Genomic DNA, 19012 nt, shown 5'->3' with positions numbered 1-19012 from the left:
GAATGGGGCTGTGTGTCAACGCGTTTCGACAAAGTCTTTTGTCTTCATCAGGACAAATAAATGTTCAGCCACTTTTTCTAGATAGAATACAACAATATTTACAAAACATTAAGATCATAGTGCATTGCTTTTTTATATATTTACCATAATTCAATTAATAAGAAATTCCTAGCCAGACTTATGCAATACTACAAATCGCAGGAAAAAAAGTCGGAAAGCACACATACTTCATAGTTTAGACAATCAACAATATAATTTCTGTGTTTTGATGACATAATTAATCTTTAAACATATTATTCAAAGAACTTCCCAGATCCGCTTTGCTGCGCTCGTTTGTTTCTATGTTGCGGGTAGGAGGGATCCAAGAAGAGCCAATCAAGTCACAGCCTGGACACGCGTCATTTTAGCAGTAAATTGCAGTGCAGACAATAACAACAACATAGGCAGCTTTGTTGGCAGACACGGACAAAAACAACTTGGATGTCGAGCTAGGAGCAGCAGGATAAGCAGCCGAAGGTGTGAGCTCGCAACGGGGCAGCATCATGTTGCAAAGCGAACGGTCAATTTTGCAGAAGGATAACTTACAGGGCAAGGGTTTAGAGTCAATTCCCTCTACTCTTTCCTTCCAGCAGTAGCCTTGTCGTGTCTGAGCAGGGCATTGGGTGAACTCTTATATCTTCCAAGAAAGTGTGCTCTATGGATTCTGTTTATTGAAGATAGGCAGTACATGATCAAAACCTGAGGCAGCCTGTACTAAAATCAGATTGTAGTGCCCAAACCCCGCAGAATATAGTTTTTGCAAGAGATGGAGAGGAAATGGGAGTATCTATGCAGAGTGTGAAACGAAGAGGACGCCAACAGTGGGCCGGGCCTCTGATAAAAAAACAAAAACTACATGTAACCATAGCAGTTAACGTTACATGCGTAGTGGATAAACTGTTTACATAACTGCGTGTTACAGTAACAGGGTGCAGAGAAAGGACGGTGTACACAAGTGGCGGCCCTCAGCATTTGGAACAGGTGCAATATCAAATCTGGAAGTGCACAGCGCCTGCTGTGCGTACATTTAAAACCTTTTCGAATTGCCTCCTGTGTCCCTGCCTAGAGCATAGTCACTTAGGCTGTGGACGGATTTCTTCAAATGATAACTAACATTTGCAATGCAATTGGTCTTGCATGCACGCAAGTTTGAGCTATTGGCATTGTAAATGACAATGCCTTTTATTTGTTTTAAAAACCAAAACCTAAATAAAAGGCATTATCATTAAAATTCCAATAGCTCAAACGCGCGTAAATGCGAGAACTATTGCATTGCAAATGCTTGTTTTCTTTCTATTCGCTTTTTGGGTTTCGCCTGCCGAAGGCTGCGCTCTGCGCAGCTTTTCGGCGCAGGCGAAATCCATTGATTACAATAAGGACTTCAGGAACGTCCCCCGGCTCCCATTGGCTAGCTCCATAAATGGAGGCTAGCCATTGGGAGCCGGATTTGTCCGTCAAGGCCGGACCAGATTCGGGGGCGTTCCCGCGATTTTTTCGCTCTCCGCCTCTGCGATGTCGTCATCGTGGCGGTAGGTGTGTTACCGCCTCTGCGATGTCGTCCTCGGCGGTGGGCGGAGTTTCGGTTTTTTTCGTTTCGAGGCTCATACTATCTGCTCTTCACACTGGGGCTTTAGACATCTGAAGTATGATAGCCGCTAGAGGAGCGAAGTCCTCGTACCTCATTGACTGAGTTTGGGACTTTTTGCAGCAAGGTGATTGTAAAACTAAAGTGAAGCCCCTTTCAGTTATTCTAATGGAGTTTTTTTTTTAAGATGTAAATGATAACTGTGATAGTTCCAGCTCAACGCATGAGAATGATTCGGGCAGGTGAACTTCAGAGAACGGCATTTACAGATAATAAACTTCTTTCTTGTTCACCATCAGCTTACTACTATTCGACAGTAGAGCATCTTCAGCCCATTGCCATCCCTCTGGCATTACCTGTCTGTGTCAGGCACATTGAGAGCTCCGCATATAGGTTTGACAGTACCCCCAAGCAGCCTGTTCTTGCCGCCTCAGCCCCCTCCCAAAGTGCAGAGAGCTGTGTGTATCCAGGATTATCACACTGCGCCCCAGCAGTGTCCACCAGGCTGATGGAGAGCTGCGTCAGTCCTTGGGCAGCACGAGGCTCCCCACCAATCTGGCACGTGCCTCGAGAGTCGATTGAGCGCTTTGACAGTAGACACTGAGGCAGCCACCCGCTCCTCCCATCGGTCAGTGACGATAGCGAGCTGCCTGGGAAGCCCTCCTCAGTCTGCGTCGAGGGCTGAAGCCCCGCCGGTGCCGGGGGGAGGGGGGCACTGCAGATGCCAGCAGTAAATAATCCCACCGGCCCCACCAGTCCCGCTAACGTTGTGTGCGCGAGACCGGGGCATCATTGTCACCTTTTGAAGCACCACAGGCCTGAAGCGCGACCTTTCACCTCCAGTCCCCAAGAGAGGAAGCCGGACACAAAGGCGGGTGACAGAACAGAATGTGTCAGCAGAACGTGCCCTGTGAATGGCGGTAGGAAGGAATGTACTCAGAAAATAGATCCGAAGAGGAGAGTAGGGTGTGAGACGATGCCCCGGAGCCTGCAGCAAGAATGAGCACAAAGACCACGGGACTAATCCTGAGACCCGCAATGAGCACAGGCAGTTGGGCTATTTTTACTCTTTTTAGTGCTTACTATTTTTAACTTTCTAATAATACACTTGGGTGTGGCATCGGTCGTGGTGGGAGAGCCCGGACTTCTTTGGGCGCTCGCTCGCCCCCAGGATCTGAAGAACTCACTGTCTACACTGTAAAAGCCACCAGTCCTCACATCCTGGTGTAGATCACGGCCTCGCTCACTCTGCCCGGCTCTTTTGGAAATGTTTTGCATCTGTTGCATGTAACTCCCGGTCGGTCCTGTAGTGTGTGTGAGCTGCCATTTTAGCACGAGGCATGATTGTCAAGTTTGAGTGGTGTGGGGACCAACTTCTTTGCTTACGTCAGAGTTCATCTTTGGGACATCTAAAAGCGCAAGTGTAAGATGCGATCAGTGCCGTCCATGCCCGTTGTTATGCCCCCTTTTTTTTGTTGCTGATCTTAATTAAGCTAGTTTCCGACGTTCTCATTGATGGGTAAAATCGGGGAGTCCCTGTGATCTAATTTGCCAGGGTCCATTGTTGTCCGGGGGTATCGGGGACAGCACTTAAATGGACTCCCCTTCCACAGTGTCGACAAATTTGAGTACTAGATCTGCATCAGTTAAAATTCCTCCTTTCCGCCGTGGATGAGGCAAACGTTTAGAAGACTACGCAAAGAAGCATTACTATGTGCCCTGATTATGCTTACTTTTGGATAATGGTCGGAGGCCTGGAGACAATTTGCAACTCAGACCTGCTATACAAGCTGGAATTCTGCTGTGTACAAATCACCCTCTGAGTTTCTGGTCTTATTTAGAGAGTGGTGCACCACTGCTCTCCAGTTAGGAATCTGTTATTGTCTTACTCATTTGGTCACGAAACGTTCCATTAAATCACGAGCATCGTGAAATATGAGATTCCAGAACATGAAACTTTAGGAAATCTCAAGCCCATGACTACATTGGAAGCTTGTTACCTTTGTTTTAGAAAGCTCCTTAAAAAACAACCTGTGGGACTCTAACTCGTCAAAATGCTGTTTTTTGTGGTCTTTTCAACACTAAAATGGCATGTTAGGTTCTGTAGTTCTGTGCTAAAAATTTTAGGAAATGCTTAAGTCTAAACATAACTATGGGTTTCCATGCGTGATTTGGTTTGAGAATGACTGCTTTGAAATGGGTGGCAAGGACGCTGGCTAGATCGCTTTAGTGGGAATGTACATATCATTGTAGCAGAATTTGAGGATCTGGGATCAGTGATGTAGGCCCTACTACTTCCTGATTCTATCGGGTATGCAGGCGGAGTTGCACAATGTTGATTTTGGAGGAAGTGAATATGAATGCTGTAAGCACGTGAAATCTAAAACCAGTGAGATGCATTCATTGGATTTAAGTTTGTCAGCAATCACGTGATGGTGTTTAGTGAAATATTAGCAGTGGATGATGGAAAGGGGAAACTGCAGTTGCTCGGTCAGTCCTCTTGAATCAACACAGGAAATACATGGTATGCATTGCTTTGCGAAATGTCTAGACCTCAGATTCTCATTGGTGCAGTTAGTAGATCTCGTCTCATATTGGTGGGCTGGTGGCAGGCCAGAGTCAGTGTTTGCTTTAGGGGTTTGTTAATCTGAACCGTTCTTACTCTGCCATCTTTTGAGCAGACCGGACGTTAAGCTGGGATTTTAAATGCATGTGCACATTTGACTCACGTTATTCACTACTACCCAGGGCACGGTAAGGCAAACAGTTTAAACATGTCGGTGGTTTGACTCTTTACCTTCTTTTAGCCCCCTATCGACTTGCACATCTCAGCGTGACATTTTGGTGTACTACTGTATGTATTAGTGATGCTCCAGGTCTTAATGTGTACGTTTGGATGCTTATGAGAATTGGAAGGAAATGATCAAACTAGACTCTGGCGATTAGGCAGTGTACTGCACTTTCTGCCTTACTTGAGATCGTTAGGCTGTTATAAAATATTTAATTCGGAAAGTTTTCTCCTTTCTCGACAATTGGCAAAACAGGAGCCCGGCGTTGGCTGCCAGCTGATTGGCTTTGGCAGTTTTTTGTTATTGAAAAGTTTTTAAACCTTTTTTGCCTAAATATCAATAATGAATGCCCATATACACTCAGACTGCAGTCATTGATTTCGTAATGAAGGTGTACAGAAACATTACAAGTTGGCCATCTGAACGTGCACCTGCATATTCGCCGGCAGTCCTCTTTGAATGCTGCACTGCCAGCCGTTTTGGAATGGGTTTCATGCTCTTTCAGAAATGAATAGCACTTGCAGTGCACTGCACTGCACTCTACGGTAGAGACCCGGAAGGCAGCCAGACCCTCAGAAGGGGGGGGTCCTTTTTATAGGCACTACGATTCATTTCTCCTTGATTCTTGGTAGGACAGCTCTTTGGCATCAGGCATTCCTTAGTTCACACAGTCACTCGTATGGGGAGCTTATTAGCGCATCATATAGACTGACCCATTTGTCCACGCTGTTTGCGGAGTTGGGTATAAAAAGTGTCCCTTTGTTTTTTTTCGTGTTTGGGTATCTGAGATGCAGGTGTCTGACCTTCCTACTACAAACTATTTGTGGGTGTAAAAGAATGGACTGGCTCTGCTGATGGAGCTCCCTCATAAACATGGGTATTCAGGTAGATATTGGAGAATTTGAAACATTTCTCTGGCAGGATATTTTGCAGAGTTACCGCAGTGGGGTTGGTTGGGTGTAGTCCTCAAAGATGCGCCGCAATGGAAAACTAATCCATGTGGTGTACTGAGGGACTCACCACAACGAGGGTGCAGCCAGCCCATTTTAAGCGTAGACCATTGAAACATTGCCCCCTTTCAGCCACCCCAGGTTCTGGCAAATGTCCGATTTTGGCACCTTCGTGGCGTCTTTTGTGAAAGCTGGAGTTTTGGTTACGGTTTGATGTTTTGTGGCATGCTATGGCCTACATGTGAACGAATCAGCCGGGTTGAATGCCATGCCTTCTCTCAGTAATGTTTTGGACATTTGCAAATCTCCCTGTACCCCTATCCCGAGTGGTACTTTGATTTTGTGAAGTTGTATTTGCAGGCGGCTCCTGTGGCCTTTTCCTGTTAAACTTGATGTGCCAGACGCCAAGAAGAATTCATTCTGAAATACGGTCGTTATCCACTCTTTCCTGCAGCGTTTTTAGGTTTCGCCTGGGCCGGAGCATTAGCTCCGCCCAGGAGAAATCTTTTGTTAACAGTATGGATGTTCGTCCCGCCTCTGTTTCCCATTGGCTAGCTCCATAAATGGACGCTAGCCATTGGCAAACAGAGGCGTCCGTCATCCTGTGAGGCGACTCGTGGGCGTTTCGGCAATGTTTTTCTCATCCTGCCTCTTTTCTGACGTCATGTGGCTGTGGGCGTGTACTTTTTTTTTTTTTTTTTTTGTCCCGTGATGTTTTCGTCATTTTGGAAAAGCCTTTGGCCGAAGTGGTTGGCGAGTTTGAAGTTGTTGTTATTTCCAATGCCCCGTCTCATGTTGTCTTTTGTCCGAGACTTTCCCGCCCCCCTCCCGCTGTCCGAGACTTTCCCGCCCCCCCCTCCCGCTGTCCGAGACTTTCCCGCCCCCCCTCCCGCTGTCCGAGACTTTCCCGACCCCCTACCGCTGTCCGAGCCTTTCCCGCCCCCCTCCCGCTGTCCGTGATATAACCCTGTCTCATGTTACTCTACTCTATAATTTTAGCAGTTGTTAAATATTTTACATTTGCACTTACTCGGCTGCAGCAGTGCTGTTGAAGGAATTATTCTGAAGGCTGAAGCGGAAACAAGAAAACATCAGACACGTCTGCTGGGCGGGCAGTCCCTCTGAATTCAATCCGGCTCGGCAGTTGGCACACATACGCAAACATGGCATTGGAAAGGTACAGTTCTGTCAGCTCAGCTGAGCAACACATGGTGATTTTCAGCACATCTCATCCTCTCATCGTTGACAGCGCCAGTCCATGTTTCCGCTGTTGCCGCAGCGCGGCAGTTTAGCCTTTTGACGCCGACGCCGTCCTGGCCGGGAGTGGAGATTTTGGCACCCGGTGGAGACAGCTGGGGACAGCTAAGAGGCACAGTTGAGGTAACAAGCGGTGGATCTTGGGGGAAGCGCAGCTGAGAGACAGAACCGCTTGTACCAGTGGGGCACAGGGGGGTAGCCTGCCGAGAAGGTTCGGTTTTGACCGGGTGCGGGTTGCGATGAGCCCCCGGTGAGCCTCTAAATGTTACTTTTAATTGCAATTTGATTGGCCTGACATCCTGACATATGGTATCCTTTCCTCGCACCCATTAGGTCACTGACCCCATTAGTCCTGCCTCCCACTCCTGCATAGATTCTGGACTTCCGTAAAAGGACTTTGTACCCGAACCTTGATCAGTGAGACGGACAGGAGAGAGAAGACTCAAGCAAGCGAGAGTGGAAAGGTGTATGTGTAACTCTAGGTGTGTGTGTGACTCTGGGTATGTATGTGTAGCTCTGTATGTGTGTGTGCATCTGGGTGTGTGTATGGCTCGGTGTGTGTTTGTAATCAGTGTGTATGTGTGTGGCTCTGGATATATGTGTGTAGCTCTAGGTGTGTATGTGTGTGGCTCTGGGGGGGTGTGTGGCTCTGGATGGGGTTGTGTGTGTCTCTAAGTGTGTATGTGTGACTAGGGAGTGCGGAGTGACTAGGGAGTGCGGAGTGACTAGGGAGTGCGGAGTGACTAGGGAGTGCGGAGTGACTAGGGAGTGCGGAGTGACTAGGGAGTGGCTAGAGAGTGCTAGGAGGTGCAGAGTTACTAGGGAAGCTAGGGAGTGCTAGGAAGTGCACAGTGCTAGGGAGTGTAGAGTAACTAGGGAGTGCTATGGAGTTCTAGAGACTGCAGAGATTAAGCTAATAACAATGTAAGTGACAATGCCATTTATTTATCTGTTTTCTAAACCAACACATAAATAAAAAATTTGTCATTAACAATGCCAATAGCACAAACTTTTCCAAAGGCGAAACCATTGCATTTAAAACGCTTGTTATTATCACACTGGTGCGGCGGGGATGCAGAGTAGGGGGTGGGGAGGGAGTTTCCAGTGTCCGACACCAGTCTCCATCATACTGGCTCACTTGGTCTGGTTGCTTTCAGCGGTGGTTGGGGTGGAGTGTGCACCGGATGGGGGCTGGGAGGCTGATTTTGCTGATTTGGCGTTCTAATTGCAGGAAGGTTTTCTGAGTTTGTTTGTTTATGCCGCTTTACAAAAGGAAAGATGGCGGTGTGGTCGTAAACTCGTCCAGAGGAATCGTTTTTAGGTCGAAGCCTGCATTGCAGGGCATGGCCCTGCTGCAGGCAAAGACCTATTGTGAACAGGGGGATTTCAGTACTGTGTGAAACCACGCCCCCTTTTTCCATTGGCAGGCCTCTGGAAACGGAGGCCTGCCATTGGAAAAAGCTCCTGTTTAGCAGATTTGTCTGCTCTGGATCCCACCTCTCGAGGACTCCATGACCTGCCTTACGGTAGCACGACAATATTTTCAGAAATATTGCCTTGGCAACCATGAGGCAGGGCAGGGAGTCCTGGAGGGGCAGGAAATCAGTATCGTGCAAGTAACAATTATCACAGCATGAGACCCCACTTATCACAGCATGTCAACAGGCGCCCCAGGCTGCTGGAGCACTCAACTATAATTAATGTGCAGTTGAGTGCTCCAGCAGCGGTGGGGCGCCTGTCTGCATGCTGTGATAATTATCACTTTGGGGCCTCATGCTGTGATAATTAGGGCGGCATGCTCTATTTGCAGCACTGAACATTTTCAAAGAAGGCGAAGGAGCGACATTCATTGGAGACACTCGCCCTCACGCCCTCACCCCCCTCACTCGCCTTCACCCCCTCACACCACCTGAACCCTCACACACCTCCTCACCCTCACACCCCCTCACTCTCACACACCGTCACACACCCTCACACACCCTCACTCTCACTCACCCTATCACCCTCACACACCCTCTCACCCTCACACCCCCTCACCTTCACACCCCCTCACCCTCACTCACCCTCTCACGCCCTCACACCGGCTCACCCTCACGCCCTCACACCGCCTCACCCTCACACCCTCACCCTCACACCCCTCACCCTCACACCCCTCACCCTCACACCCCTCACCCCCTCACCCTCACACCCCTCACTACCCCTCAACCACCCTCACACCCCCTCACGCACACTCACCCTCACGCCCTCACCCCCTCACTCGCCCTCACCCCCTCACACATCTCCTCACCCTCACACCCCCTCACTCTCACACCCCCTCACTCTCACACACCCTCACCCTCTCACCCTCACACACCCTCTCACCCTCAAACACCCTCTCACTCTCACACACCCTCAAACACCCTCTCACTCTCACACACCCTCACCTTCACACACCCTCTCACCCTCAGATACCCTCTCACCCTCACACCGCCTCACCCTCACACCGCCTCACCCTCACACCGCCTCACCCTCACACCGCCTCACCCTCACACCCCCTCACCCTCACACACTCACCCTCACACCCCTCACATACCCTCACACCCCTCACATACCCTCACACCCCTCACATCCCCTCACACCCCCTCACACCCCCTCACTCACCCTCACACCCCCTCACCCTCTCACCCTCACTCACCCTCACACCCCCTCACCCCCCCCTCACTCTCACACACCCTCACCCCCCTCACCCTCACATCCCCTCACCCACCCTCACTCACTCTCACACCCTCACACCCCCTCACCCTCACACCCCCTCACCCTCTCACCCTCACACACCATCACCCTCAAAAACCCTCACCCTCACACACCCTCACCCCCCTCACCCTCACTCACCCTCACATACCCTCACCCGCATAGCATAACGAAACACAGCATAGCATAGCATAACAAACAAAAGCATAGGATAGCAAAAGCACAGCATAACAAAACAAAGCATAGGATAGCAAAACATAACATAACAAAACAAAACATAGCATAGCAAAACACAACAAAGCATATAGCATAACAAAACATAGCATAGCATAACAAAATGTAGCATAACAAAACAAAGCATAACATAACAAAGCATAGCAAAGCAAAACATATCATAGTAAAACAAAACATAGCATAGCATAACACAACAAAACATAGCAGAACAAAACATAGCATAACATAACATAAAACAAAGCATAGCATAGCATAACACAACATAGCATAACAAAACATAGCAAAACACAGCAAAACATAGCATAGCATAACAAAACAAACCATAGCATAACATAACATAGAATAGCAAAACAAAACTTAGCATAGTAAAACAAAACATAGCATAGCATAACATAACACAACAAAACAGCAGAACAAAACAGCATAGCATAACAAAAACATAGCATAACAAAATATAGCAAAACACAACAAAACATAGCATACATAACAAAACACAGCATTGCAAAGCATAGCAAAACATAGCATAGCATAAGAAAACACAACAAAACATAGCATAACAAAACAAAGCATATGATAGCAAAACATAGCATAGCATAATAAAACAAAGCATAACAAAACATTGCATAGCATAACAAAACATAGCATAGCAAAACACAACACAACACATAGCATAACAAAACATATCAAAACACAACAAAACATAGCATAGCATAACACATCATAGCAAAACACAACAAAGCATTGCATAGCATAACAAATCAAAGCATAGGATAGCAAAAAAACATAGCATAACAAAACAAAGCATAGAATAGCAAAACAAACCATTGCATAGCATAACAAAACATAGCATAACATAACAAAACATAGCATAGCATAACAAATCATAGCAAAACACAACAAAGCATTGCATAGCATAACAAAACAAAGCATAGGATAGCAAAAAAACATAGCATAACAAAACAAAGCATAGAATAGCAAAACAAAACATTGCATAGCATAACAAAACATAGCATTACATAACAAAACATAGCATAGCATAACAAAACACAAGAACACATAGCATAACAAAACATAGCAAAGCACAACAAAACATAGCATAGCTTAACAAAGCACAACAAAACATAGCATAACAAAACAAAACATATCATAGCCTAGCAAAACATAGCATAGCATACCAAACACAACAAAACATAGCATAGCATAACAAAATATAGCACAGGAAAACAAAGCATAACACACACAACCACGCACACACAACCACAACCACACACACAACCGCACACACAACTATCTATCTATTTATCTATCGATCTATCGCCTTCACTCCTATCTATCTATCTATCTATCTATCTATCTATCTATCTATCTATCTATCTATCTATCTATCTCCCTCACTCTGTCTATCGATCTATCGCCCTCACTCTATCTAATTGCCCTCACTCTATCTATCTGTCTATCTATCTATCTATCGCCCTCACTATCTATCTATCTATCTATCTATCTATCTATCTATCTATCTATCTATCTATCTATCTATCTATCACCTTCACTCTATCCATCGCCCTCACTCTATCCATCGCCCTCACTCTATCCATCGCCCTCACTCTATCCATCGCCCTCACTCTATCCATCGCCCTCACTCTATCCATCGCCCTCACTCTATCCATCGCCCTCACTCTATCCATCGCCCTCACTCTATCCATCGCCCTCACTCTATCCATCGCCCTCACTCTATCCATCGCCCTCACTCTATCCATCGCCCTCACTCTATCCATCGCCCTCACTATCTATCTATCTATCTATCACCTTCACTCTATCCATCGCCCTCACTCTATCCATCGCCCTCACTCTATCCATCGCCCTCACTCTATCCATCGCCCTCACTCTATCCATCGCCCTCACTCTATCCATCGCCCTCACTCTATCCATCGCCCTCACTATCTATCTATCTATCTATCACCTTCACTCTATCCATCGCCCTCACTCTATCCATCGCCCTCACTCTATCCATCGCCCTCACTCTATCCATCGCCCTCACTCTATCCATCGCCCTCACTCTATCCATCGCCCTCACTCTATCTATCTATCTATCTTTTACCCTCACTCTATCAATCTATCTATCTATCTGCCTCACTCTATCTATCGATCTATCGCCCTCACTCTATCTGTCTATCTATCTATCGCCCTCACTCTATCAATCTATCTATCACCCTCACTCTATCAATCTATCTATCTTTTACCCTCACTCTATCTATCGCCCTGACTCTATCTATCTATCGCCCTGACTCTATCTATCTATCGCCCTGACTCTATCTTGCTATTGCCCTCACTCTATCTATCTATCTATCTAGATACTGATCGCCATCACTCTATCTATCTGTCTAGCTATCTATCGCCCTTACTCTATCTATCGCCCTCCCTCTATCTATCTATCACCCTCAATCTATCTATCTATCACCCTCACTCTATCTATCTATCTATCGCCCTCACTCTATCTATCTATCCCACTCACTCTATCTATCGCATCACCACAGCATTACTCAGCACCACCATAGCATCACTAAGGGGCACAACAACATCACTATGCGCTACCACAGGATCATTGAATGCCACAGCATCACTAGTCGCCACCACAACATCACTCAGCGCCACCACAACATCAATCTGTGCAACCATTCAACAACAACTGGGTCAAATATTTTCTTTCAATGTTTCAAGCTTTATTACAAATGTCACAAAAAGAGGTTAGTATTTCACTTCTGTTCTTGGATTTTCGTCACAATAAAATACACTGAACATATTCTTCACAAAAGTTATTTACAAAAGTTTAAGCTATTGCCATTATAAATTACAATAACTTTTATTTAAGTATTAATTATTTAAAAAATTAAAAGCCATTGTTATTTGTAATATCAATACATCTAAGTCACGTGAATACAACACATATTGCATTACAAATGCTATAGGTGACACAAGTTATAACTATTGGCACTGTAAATGACAAAGCTATTATTTTTGCTATTTTCAAAACCAACACATAAATAAAAAATGTGTCATTTACAATACCAATAGCTCAAACGTTCCTAATGCGAGACCTTATGCATTGCAAATGCTTGTTTGAGTTGTGAGAGGCAGGACTTTTTGAGATTAGGCCTAGCTGGGTGGGGCCTTTGCCTGGGGCCCGTTAATCCTTGGATGTTAATGCTGCTGGTCAGGGCAATATCTTTAGGGGATGGCTAGATGGGAGGATTCAGTCAAGGTTTTTAGCCCTAGTTCCTTCCACTCTCAACTGGCCCAAACAGGAACAATGCCAAATAAACACACTTTTAACCTCTCTACCATTCAACAGAATGCCTATTTTCAACACTCTGGAAAGAGAGTTTGAGTATTCTAGGAGAAGGCCAAATTAGGAGGATCCAGCAAATCCCATAACCAAATAAGGCAGCAGTAATTGAGATGGTGTTGAGGCGGCACATCGTCAACCAATTAGCACTGATTACAGTGAAAACTATCTTCACTTAACCTCCGCCCCACCTTCAAGATAGAGTGAAGTTACCCCACAATATTAGCAATGTGTTGGATAGATGTCAAACAGCAGGAAGGAAGGAGCACACTAAACTTGCAGGCAAAAGAAGTAATCCTAGCAAAAAACCCAATAGACAACTTTGAAGTTCACACTGCTTGGGCCACAGCAGATTTAAGACTTGGACCTGAAGAACTGCTTGTTCTGCCGTGCATACACCAGGTCCAGGAGTTTGGATTGCAGCTGGAGAGACCCTTCATAACACAGACATTCCCTTTAGGCACCAAACACTAGTCGAAAATTGCGAGCTGCCCTGGGGCAGGGTAGACGTGAAGTATTTTGTGGCTCGTGGCCATGCATCATCCTTTCAGCAGTGACTCAAGACAGAAGTGGACAGTGAGAAGAGGGTGCTTTTCCAAAAGCCAGTGGGCACTGGCTACATTGAGGATGGGCCTGTGCTTATCATAAGGCTTGCATCTAAACAGCATCCCTAAGATGGAGCCCACAGACCCAGTACACTACCAACTGGGGTAAGAAGACTGCAAGTGGTATGAAGAAGCACAGTAAAGAGGTAGTTAAAACAAATAGCAGCAAAAATAAAAACGCATAAAATGTGACGCTAAAAAACAAAAGATGACTTTGCGGGCTTCACTCCACAGACCAAGAAAGATTATGGCTTAGTCCTGAAAAATGTCTATCTCACCCTTGGGATTCCAAATCTACAACGTTACAGCATGGGCAACAAGCTAATTGTAAATGGTGTCTTGAAATTTTGTTTTTTGGCCCTTAGCATCTCCAGCCCTCTGTGAACTTCATTAAATACTGAAAAACAAGTTTCATTTACTTCCTTGGTCTAACATGCTTGAACCTGTGTGGACCCCTCACGTCCATGTACGAATAGTGTTGGTTGATTGATTGCATTGGGGCATACCATTCCTTAGACTCTGCTGCAGTTCCACACGTACCCCTATTCCCGCCCCCAAAGAACACAAATGTTTCTCAGGCTGCAGCTGATCTCTCGTGGGGGTTTGGGGAGATGTTTGATACCCTCGGATGGACATGTGCTGTGCACAGCCCCCTCCCCTTATAGGTGCTTCAAAACCACTCTGAAAAGAGCTGATATGATGTGACTCGTGGTGGCATTTGGGGTCTGTCTGCTCTTTGCTGCGTCACGGCATGTGTAAGCGCATCTACAGTTTTTTTTTATTTAAAGAATTTTATATAGCGCCAACTAGACCCGAGAAATTTGGTATCAGACCTTTTACATGAGCACCAGTTTCTATACTGGACCCATTCATTTTTAGGTCTGGCCTAGCGCAGCATGCATGTGCTGCACTAAGTAGAGGACCTCTTGGAATCACTCCAGCTTCCAAGAGACTTCTCTGTGTAGGTTTGCCTCCTCCCACACATTCCATTGGCCTTTGCGTGTGGCTTTTCAAAATTGAAAGCCCACAATTGGCCAAAGGCGGGATCATGTTACCGCGGCCGGGTGCCAGCTGCATACTTAATATTCCTTGCAGTGCGCATGCACCACACGCTGTCTTGTTTCAGAATGCTTACCCAATGCCAGAAACCTGGTCCCCAGCTCTTAGGTCGGCAGCTATTACCGCTGAGGCACGCCCTCTCCCAGTACAGCACACTACTATTCCGACAACTGAATACAATGTGTTTTAAATGCTCCCATCCTTTTTTCTCTGACGAGGTCTTGTTTCTATAGCAAAAGAAAAGTTAGAGCAGCCTCCTTACTGAAGGGAGGTTAAGTAGTAAAGGGGGTCGGTGGCATTAATAACGCTTGAGACAGGTATTCCGCTCGCCTCCCAGTGCCCGGGGCAGCGCCGTCTTCTCTGCGCCTGTGCGAACCCCTCTCTCAGACTCGAAATGCCTCCTTCAGCGCCTCCATGCAGGGCCACCTACCCTCCAGAGTGGTACTTACTGTGCGCCTACCCCCGGCTTGGAGACTGCTAAAAATGTCTTAGTTGTGTCATGCACCGTCCGATCTGGGTGGTAGACATTACCGTCAGAAGAGTCACTGTGGCCATTTTAAGGCAGAAAGTGAGTGTTTATTTAATCAAATGTTCATCAGCTGTAAATCTGGCAAGCCTGCGTTTTTATTCTGGCTCCCCGTTTGCCACAGTTTGATCTTGTGCAAATCGCTATCACGCTGGCCAGTAGACCACTTCTAAACTGAGATAAAGTTCACACAGGCTAATCGGACGTTGTGCAGCGTATCAAACACGAACCTGGTTGTACTCATAGGATGTGTACCTCTAACCTTTCGGTGTATCCAGTTAAACCACTAATTCCACTTTGTCGTGGGCCCGATACATATCTGAAGAGCATCTGCCAGGGGGATGTCCGTTACTGCTTCTGTTAATATAAAATAAACAAAGTGAAGTTTGAGGTTAAAGCGCACAGCATCTGGTTAGATAGTGAGCTAATTTGAAAAGTCTTCTATGCTCGAGCGTGCTGCCCGAGTAGCGCATCTTGCTTATGTCGTCTTAATAATAGTCTTAATAATAGTCAATAGCACACAGTCACTTTGGGGTTTTGTTCACTGAGTCACTGAGCATGAATTATTTACAGTATGTTTTACGTTTTCTATTCCTATGTACAATACTTAATTGTATTTTGATTATATTGTGATTATACCTTGCTTTCAGCCTACTGTCCCCGATGAAGGGCACAGCCCGAAATGCATTGGACGGATTAATTGATGTTGATGGATATGAAATTAATACGCTGAATTCAACTTGATTCTGATGATTTATGAAGTAAATAATCTCATTGGAAAACATGAACTTTCGACTGGGTTGTCGATCATTTAAACATTGAGGAATCCTGGTTGAACCCAGGAAATTATTGAGTAGTACGCCTAGGGATGCTCTCAATGTTGTATTTGCGAGCACTACTTTCTTGAATATAATATAAACGAAATATGGCCATAAAAGGAAGGACATTACAAACCGCGGATAAAAGGGCCTTCCTAAAGAACGGCTTTATAAATGGGCACTAGACAGATTTATTATTTGTCCTAGTATCAACCTCAAAAACGAAGACCAGCAAAATGCATCTCAGTAGTATATACTTACTGTATTTTATATTGCAAGTGCATCATCTTCAATTGTAACATATCTATTGCAAAATATGAAAAATAGAACATTATTATGTTTGACTCAGAAAATATCCCTTTGATCGTGAGTGGGGACAGACAGCAGGACTGTCTTTCTCTTTGGTTCTCTGGTTCTGTTCAGTGGCTTCTGTCCCTGTTGAGGGGAGTCCTGTTGATAGAACTTCTCCCACCCCTCTTCCCTGACCTTGCCACACACCCTCGATTTTGACCAAGTTGATAGTCTCCCAATAGGGCAGCTTGGAGGTTGGCGTGTGCAGAACTATGGACGGAGGGGGCGTTGGCACATTGCTTGCCCTTCAATGCCAGTTTGGTGCAGCATTCCTCTGATAATCTTCTACCGCTGCATATGTGGTATTGACATTTGTATGCAGCACCGTCGGCCACTTGGGATGGCTTTAAGCAGTCCCTACTTTCCACCTGATTCAGAGGCTACCACTGCTTACCAGTTCGTAATGCGTCGAATATAGCTTTCTGCTGCTGTCCTTGTTGACGGTGCCATGTCTGATTCGCTGAGCCCCGGAGGTATGCATAGCCGATTACTTAAACCTCTGCTAGGTCAATAGCCTTGCTCAATTGCCTGGCATTTCCTGGTGTGCAAGTGCTGGTTGGTGCTGCAGCAGTCAATCGCAGGCGTATCTGGGTCATATTAGCTTTCGGTATGTTAGGAGTGCTGTATAGGGAGTTCTGATTGTTAGTGTGTGGCTTATCCTGTTAGGAAGTGCTATTGTGACCTTATTGAGAGCGGTGTGGCATAGCTGTGCAGTTAGTGCTCGGTGTAACGATATCTGTTGAAAGCTTGCATATGAAGTCTCATTTTACATTTATTTATGTTGCCTTTTTTATTATTAAAGTTTCTTAAGATTTTACTTTCATATTTAAATTTTCATGAATTGTTAGTGAATACATGTGCACCTTTGAGAATAATGGTGTGTCCAGGTGTGCGTTTGGTGCAGCGAGCAAGGATAGTTTCTTGATTTTTCTAAATTTGGATCCTCCTGCACACGGTTTTTTGAGCACCTATGTAGATGACAAATTAAACTATATGTCCCAGAATACATTCTGCTGCTCGGTAAAAAGGCCAGACTGGCTGAAAGCGTTGCACTTGTCCATGGCCTGCTTTAGCATTGGTGGCGCCCATCAGTAAGGTAATGTCAATTTTAAAAGACTACAGTCTATGGTGCTCAGGTGTATGTGACACATGGAGGAGGGATTTGAAGTGTGACAAGCCGCAAGGCTCAGGATCGCGTCCACATCCTGTGATTCTGGGCAAATCATTTAGGGCCACATGTAGGTGGCCAAATAGCGAGCGCTAACGCTGAAATTTGCAGAATTTCTGCATTTGCGATCGCTATTTGACTGCGAGCAATGTAGGTGAGTTTAAACCTACTAGCAAAATAAGGAATCACATAATTGCGATTCCTTATTTTGCTCTTGCATTTAAGGAATCGAAAATTGCGATTCCTTAATGCAATGTAATTAGCACAAAAGAAAGTGCACTTTAGCCTTAAGGAATCTCTAATTACCACCAACCTCAAGTTGGTGTTAATTAGCGATATCCTTTAAAAAAGCACTTTTTTGCTTTTTTTTAAAGTTCCATATGCCACACATTCATGCCCTTAGGGCATGTATGTGCACCACATGTGCACACATGCACATTTCAGGGGTGCGACAGGGTGTCCTTTTGACACCCTGGCACCCTTGAAATAGTGCCCGCTATTTGCGATTCACTAATAGCGACTGCAAATGAAGAATATCTTCCCATTCATTCCTATGAGCATCCTAGCCCATAGGAATGAATGGGTAGGTATTCCTTATTTGCGAATCTCAATTTGCGATTCGCTATTTAGGAATATTAAGGATTCGCAAATATTTTAGCGATTCCTACCTACATTCAATTTTGCGAGTCTTTATTAAAGATTCGGTAAAATTCGCTATTAAGGATTAGCAAATTTGATTTTACCTAAATATGTCCCCAAATCTTCCCGTGCCTGAATGTGTCCTTGTGTAATAACCGGTGCTCATGTAAAACGCTACAATACCTTCTGGTCCAGTTTGCGCTATATAAATCTACATAAAAATAAAAGGCAACATCCTTGCTGCGAGATATTTGGAGCACATCTGCGTGGCTCCTGCACAGTAGTACAATAAATTCTTTATAGATCACCTGCTGCAATTAACCATTTCCCTGCCATGCTCGACAAACAGTAGCTGCTAACTCTACTACTTTCTAGAACTAGAAGAGCACCATACAAATGCTATAATACACGGCAGTCAGTGCTTAACTTCCAAAATTTGCATTATTCCCATTTCAGTTGAGTGCTAACTGAAGGCAGGTATACACATCTTTTTCAGTGTACGAACTGACTGAACACTATAACCGCCACCTGGCTCCCGATATGCTGTGTAATTGAGCTCCTTACGTTTTCTCTCTTTTTCGCGGGCTAATATGTGTGAATCTTTTTTTTTTTTCTTCCTTAGAAAGTGCCCACCCTGCATCCTCCAGTGCACCATGAAGTCGAAGACACTCCGAACTCGGATAACTTGGGATTTATCCATGCATTTGTGGCTGCTATATCCGTCATCATTGTTTCAGAACTTGGAGATAAGACTTTCTTTATTGCTGCGATCATGGCAATGCGTTATAATCGTTTGACAGTTTTGGCAGGTGCTATACTTGCACTAGGCCTGATGACATGTTTATCAGGTAAGCTTTTTATACACTTTTATAGTAAAAAATAAATGCAGCACCCGATGGTTAAGAATGAAGTACATGGC

General features: G+C 45.4%; 1 protein-coding gene across 1 annotated transcript in view; it reads left to right on the top strand.

The window, feature by feature from the left end:
* The window catches only part of TMEM165 (transmembrane protein 165), a 155217-nt gene that overhangs the window by 45627 nt on the left and 90578 nt on the right, over positions 1 to 19012 (top strand). The window contains exon 2 of the mRNA XM_086962636.1: positions 18716 to 18941. Coding sequence (XP_086818762.1) covers positions 18716 to 18941 — 226 coding nt within the window. The remainder of the gene's footprint in view (positions 1 to 18715; positions 18942 to 19012) is intronic.

Source organism: Lissotriton vulgaris, chromosome 3_1 (genome assembly GCF_964263255.1).
Source record: "Lissotriton vulgaris chromosome 3_1, aLisVul1.2, whole genome shotgun sequence".
In the NCBI taxonomy this organism is placed as follows: Eukaryota; Metazoa; Chordata; class Amphibia; order Caudata; family Salamandridae; genus Lissotriton; species Lissotriton vulgaris.
The sequence above is the reverse complement of the archived record's forward strand: the minus strand, read 5'-3'. Positions and strand labels throughout refer to the sequence as shown.